Source organism: Quercus lobata, chromosome 3, assembly GCF_001633185.2.
Source record: "Quercus lobata isolate SW786 chromosome 3, ValleyOak3.0 Primary Assembly, whole genome shotgun sequence".
NCBI classification, from domain to species: domain Eukaryota; kingdom Viridiplantae; phylum Streptophyta; class Magnoliopsida; order Fagales; family Fagaceae; genus Quercus; species Quercus lobata.
In genome coordinates, this window is record NC_044906.1 from 10,865,038 (window position 1) to 10,870,939 (window position 5,902).

The 5,902-nt window shown below is 33.1% G+C and overlaps 1 protein-coding gene across 1 annotated transcript; it reads right to left on the minus strand.

Annotated features, from left to right (window-relative positions):
• Window positions 1-271: 271 nt before the first annotated feature.
• On the minus strand, window positions 272-2,607 carry LOC115980316 (receptor-like protein 9DC3). The gene is made up of 2 exons (XM_031102579.1): window positions 2,394-2,607; window positions 272-2,286 (listed from the first exon to the last, which is right to left on the minus strand). Exons 1-2 carry the CDS (start codon window positions 2,605-2,607, stop codon window positions 272-274), a joined length of 2,229 nt encoding a protein of 742 aa, XP_030958439.1.
• Between the last annotated feature and the right edge of the window lie 3,295 nt (window positions 2,608-5,902).

Sequence of the window (5,902 nt, forward strand, 5' to 3'; positions counted from 1 at the left end):
GTAAGTCTATAAGAATTACACCAGGTGTAACTTGAACCCATCTCATATGTATATATAAAATAAAATAAAATAAAAGAAGGAATGCATTTGGCAGTTGGCACGCACACTCATAATGTATAAAACATATAGTTGATTATATGGTAAATACATTGAGATGATGTAGTTTAATACTAATACTTCCCAACCCAAAATACAAAAAGAACAATACGAAAATGAGGAAGAAACAAATTAAAATAGAAGAAGTAGAAGAAGAAGAAGGTGAAGTTGCTTCTCAGTTTCTATATGTTCCCTTCTCAAGTTCCATTACTGTACTTGTTGTGCTTTGCGTCATTTCAAAGGCTTTCTTCAACCGATCATCTTTTCTTGTTGTGGCGATGTTGCCAATTATTACTCCAACAATGAATCCAAATCCATACCCAACAAAAACTATTTTCCATCCAAATTCAAAGTGAAATCCAGGTGAGTCCAGGCTTCGATCAAAAACTGCAGGTGAAGAACCAAAATCCCAACATTTCTTTGATAATGGATTTCCACACAAACCTAAATTTCCCTCAAAAGAACTAGTTTCAAATGTGTTGAATTGATTCCCTTCTGGTATAGAGCCACTAAGATAGTTATGAGAAACATTGAACCATTCAAGGAAAGTAAGTTGTGTTAGTTGTGGTGGAATCTCCCCTGAGAGCCTATTTTGAGAAAAGTCTAATGATTCTAATTGTGTAAGATTCCCCAAAGATACAGGGATGTGTCTAGTGAGAAAGTTATTGGAAAGATTGAGCATATTAAGTTCCTTTAAATCTCCTATAGATTTTGGAATCTCTCCAACAAACCTATTGCTAGACATATCGATGGCTCTAAAAAAGTGTTGGGCCTTGTTGTATACTGTATCCATCCCTTTATTTGTTATTTTCATTGAATAATCATAATAGTAATACAAACGGTGTGTCCCCACATTGAAATATTGTTTTTCATGAATATATGTCAAAGGGTGATCATGTTTGTCCAATTTCAATGCATTCCAATTTCTAAAGGAATTTAATGGCAAATTTCCAGTAAAAATATTGTAAGAGAGATCAAGGATTCGCAAGTTTGGGAACTCATAATTGGTTTCAGGACTCTCTAATATTTTACCATAGAATTGGTTTGACCGCAAGATGAGAATCTCTAAATTTGGAAGATTTTCCAACCAAGACAGAAAAGTGTCACTGAATTGGTTATTACTAACATCAAAGGCCTCTAGCATCGTACAATTGGCCAATGATCTTGGTAACAAACCTTGGAATTTGTTCCCTCTCAAACTAATCATCCTCAATTTGCTTCCAGAGAACATATTGTGCAAGCATTCAGGAAGTGAACCATTAAAGTTGTTATTAGACACATCAAGGACATGAAGAAAAGTCATGTTGCAAATCCATTTAATACCACCAAGGTAATTATTAGAAATATCAAGAAAGTTAAGATTCCTTAGGTTGAAGATAAAGATTGGAAACTTGCCTTCAAACTCATTGCCTGCAAGACCTAATTCATTTAATAGTGTTAGCTTCCTAAGCCCTAAAGGAATTGGACTAGTTAATTGATTGTAACTCATGTCAAGGATAATCAATAGTGTGAGGTTCGCAAGCCTAGAAGGGATTAGACCAGTCAAATGATTATTGTGGAGGCATAGAAGACCAAGTTGGATGAAATTTTCAATTGAAGATGGAATGTTACCCACTAAAATGTTATTTGAAAGGTCAAGGTAAATGAGATTTGTGAGGTTACCGATTGAAGATGGAATGGACCCTAACAAGTTGCAACTGGGCATTTCCAAAGCAATCAAGGAGCTGAGGTTTCCCTTTGAAGAGGGCAGCTCACTAGAGAAATTGATGCTTTGCTCCAGGGGGCTTCTCCAATATTGAAAGTCAGGCCAAGAACCATTGAGATCTTCGTTGTGATTTACGTCAAGAATCCGTAAATTCGGTAGCATAAAAATGCCTTTTGGAAAATCCCCATACATTCCACAGTCAAAGAGATAGAGGCTCCTTAAATTAGACATAGTTGCAAAGATATTAGGCACGGTGGAGGATATGCTCACTCTACTCAGATCAAGATCTTCTAGAAGGGTTAGATTTTCAACTAGGCTCGTTAGGCTCAACCTTCCCAATTGTAATAGGCTTTTCTTTGAATCACGGTTCCAACCCAGACCCAGAGATGACAATTGCAGGACAACTTTGAAACTTCTAATGGGATCTGGCCCGAAAACATAGAATGAGCTAGATTGAGATGTGTCATTCTCGAAAGATTGCCTACCTGAGATGGGATTTGAGAGTAGTTGAAGTAATTGTCAGCAAGGTTAAGCTTTTGTAAGTGAACAAGATGAAAAAGAGTGCTGTTAGAGTTGATTGAACCATAGAGACAACTGCTATTGAGGTCAAGGCCAATCACATGGCCTGTGTCCTCAACGCAGTCAACACCATCCCATGAGCAACAATCAGTGCTGTTTTCTCCTAGTGTCCAAGATTTGACCCTACCACACGCAATAGGAAAACTGGAAGCAGACTCTTCTATGGTAAAGCTTTGCTTGAACTGCAACAAGGCTGACCTCTCATCATCATGGCATAGTGGATGCATGGAAGGAGAGGAATGTATATGATAAAACAAAGGGAGTATGTAAAGCAAGCGCATGAACATGGTGTAACAAAATGAAAACCCCATGATGATGATGATGTCCTAAACTCCTAATTATGTATGTTTAGCGCTCTTTGCTGCGTAGTTGAATACAAATTGGACTGCAAGTATATTTCTATTTATAGACAACCTATATGAATTATGAAGTGCTCATCGGGTTGTTGTAAATGTTCCGTCTTACGTCAAAATTGTACTTTAATTGGCAACCTTAAGCGTCTTTGTTAGTTTATCTGGTGGGGTTTTTGTGTTGGAAGTTTTCTCTATTCGTAAACAAATCACTGTGTCAACTTTATTTTCCACTACATTTAACTTAGTTGGTGATTTGTTTATACTACCATGCGTATTGCATATTAATTGACTTGATTAATTAACTTAGCTAATTAATTGGTTAATTTATCATAAGGAATTAATACATTCTTGACCTATCAATATTTATAGACACAACCTATATGAATTATGAAAGGCTTATCAGGTTGTAAATATTCTATCTTATCTCCAAAGTGAACTTTAATTGGCAACCTTAAACGTCTTTATAAGTTTATCCTTGACGTGCTCAACAATATTGACACTGGGGTCAGGGTGGTGTCATATCACCAAATAAATAACTTGGCAAAATTTGAACATCAAATTGGTGGGGTTATAACATATATAATCTCTATCAGTATTTTAGGTAATTTTCAAAATTAATTTTGGAATTATAACAGAAGAATTAGCAAGAAAGTCATATCAACGGAAAACTCTATTTTTGTTTAGTATCGCGCAGTTGTTTGATAGCTTATTTGCTAAAAATAAGACCAAAATATATAATTTTTGGTAACTTTTATACTAAAGGTGTGACAGAAAGATGAAGGTTAGCTATTTGTTTAAATAAAAACATTTATGTTAAATTATATATATATATATATATATATATATATATATAAACTGAGAAAAACAAAAGCAAAAAGCTTTTTGCAAAATGTTGTTCAATATCTAGTTTTCAGTGTACCAAACCGTGTGCAATATGAAGTCTTGTAGAATGAGAATAGTTATTTTACTACTACCTAGGTGATAAAATAAACTCCAAAAATAGATATTTTGAAAAAAAAAAAAAAAAATCCTATCATATGTCTATTTGGTTTCCAAAGTATCATTTCCATTTCCCTTGTCTTGTTGGTCATGTTAGTTGTATTTTTTGAATATTTGATCAATTCTTTGTTTTTAATTAAGCGTCTATGTCTTGAAAATGTAAGTTGTCATTTCTCTTGCTTAGAGGGTTGCTCCAAGTTAGTCCTATATTAGTCCAAATTCATGTAAGAAACGAGAGTACTGAGTGTTGTTTTGAATTAATCAGTTCTTGCTCTGTATCTTTTTCGGTGAATTGCTTACGGTGGTGAGCATTTCCATAATTTACTCTGTATCCCTTGAATCTTGGGTGTGGATTCCTTTAGGTGTGAGCTTATGGTAAAAGTTAGTGAACTCAGAATATTTCATGTTTTCATCAAATACTTTAAGAGTGGTCCTCTCAATTACTTTTTGAGGAAATGTATGAGCATTTACATAAGTCTTAAAAGTTAGTGAACTCAGAGAATATTTCATATTTTCATCAAATACTTTAAGAGTGGTCCTCCTAATTACTTGAGGAAATGTACGAGCATTTACATAAATATTAAAAGTTAGTGAACTCAGAGAATATTTCATATTTTCATCAAATATTTTAAGAGTGGTCCTCCCAATTACTTCTTGAGGAAATGTATGAGCATTTACATCCCATTCTTCGTAAAAGTATAATTGTGGAAGGGAAAAATATTATTTAAATCGGTTATTAAACAGTATATGACCACATCGACAGGAGAATGTATGTTCACATTTAACATATAAAACTAGATGTGAAATAGTGGATTTGAGATAATTAAAGCCCTTGTATGAACACAATAATTAATTTTATCCAAATTAGCATATCAAAAAATAAAAAAAAAATTGGAAGTAATGGTTGCCCATGTTTGAGTTGACATATTAATTTAGAAATATTATGAAATTTTTGTGATTTTTGTTGTGTCCCTAACATTGCTCACATGGATTTCATGGTCGTTGTTTGCAGTGACCGCGTGGTTGAAGCTAATTTGGAAGAATATAAAATATAATATTTTACGAAAATGATCCTCTCTGTTTTCTATTCAACTGACTACAATATTCAAATGAAGTAGTCTTGAGGATAGAATATAAAGACTGATGGAAGTCCATGTCAAAAATTAACTAACTGAAATATATTTTTGCATCAGATACTAAAAACATAAGAAAAAAAAAAGTGAATTTCTTAAATACAACATGCATAGCAGAATGGGTTGGCGCAGAGCTGCTAGCTTCAAATAAGACCAATGTCAAATTTAAAGGTACCTTATGTGACTAGGAATTTGAAGGTACCTTACGTGGCTACGAAGCATGGACATGAATACAATTATGGGTACGAGTATAACACAGCAACACAATAATTTAAAAAAAAAAAAAAAAAAAAAAAAAAAAAAAAAAAAAAAGGCTCAGCAACAATAAGCCTACTAATTAATTATTAAATGTATTTTTATTTATATTTTTAAATATTTTTAAGTATTTATTCTTTCATATATTGTTAAACATATATCAATTCATGACTAATAAATGATGTTTAGAATTCAAACTAAAAATAAAAATTAAGAACCATAAGAGTAAATAAAAAATAACTATATAAGCGTCCAAGATTGAAATTAAAAAAGTGTTAAGTTATGATTTTTATCATAACATTAGTGTTGGCCTATTCCATGATAAAAAGTGTTGTAATTGCATAAATTTATTTCTTTGCATTTTTATGGGATTTATTTATAATGGGTTTAGTATTAAGTGGTGGAGATTTGATCAAGCTAGCTAAAAGTCACATAAGGAGCACATGCCAAAAGCTAAAAAGTCAAGTGCCAGCTGTGGAAGTTGAAGAGTCATGTGCTAGCTGGATTTCACAACTCAAGCAACCCGTGAGTGACCTGCGAATTTCACTAGTTAGAGGATTTTTTAGTGTGACCTATTTGCCCATTACTTATACTATATATACCCTTATTATCTACAAAAATTGTAAGAAGCCTATTAAGAGAAAAATGCTAAAAGAGATTTCTACAACACACCCACCTTGTTAGAAAAAGAGAGCTACTCATTCTTAGAAAGAAATCATTGGCGTCTCTTCTCCTTCCCTCTCCCATTGTTATACCTGTTAAGAGGAGATTTGTATCCAAAT

What these genes read in the sequence shown, in the direction of transcription:
- LOC115980316 (XM_031102579.1), bottom strand. Translation starts at nt 2,607, where the DNA reads ATGCATCCACTATGCCATGATGATGAGAGGTCAGCCTTGTTGCAGTTC. An exon ending in CCTTGACCTCAATAGCAGTT is followed by an intron (nt 2,287 to 2,393) that starts GTCTCTATGGTT and finishes ATCCCATCTCAG; the next exon opens with GTAGGCAATCTTTCGAGAAT.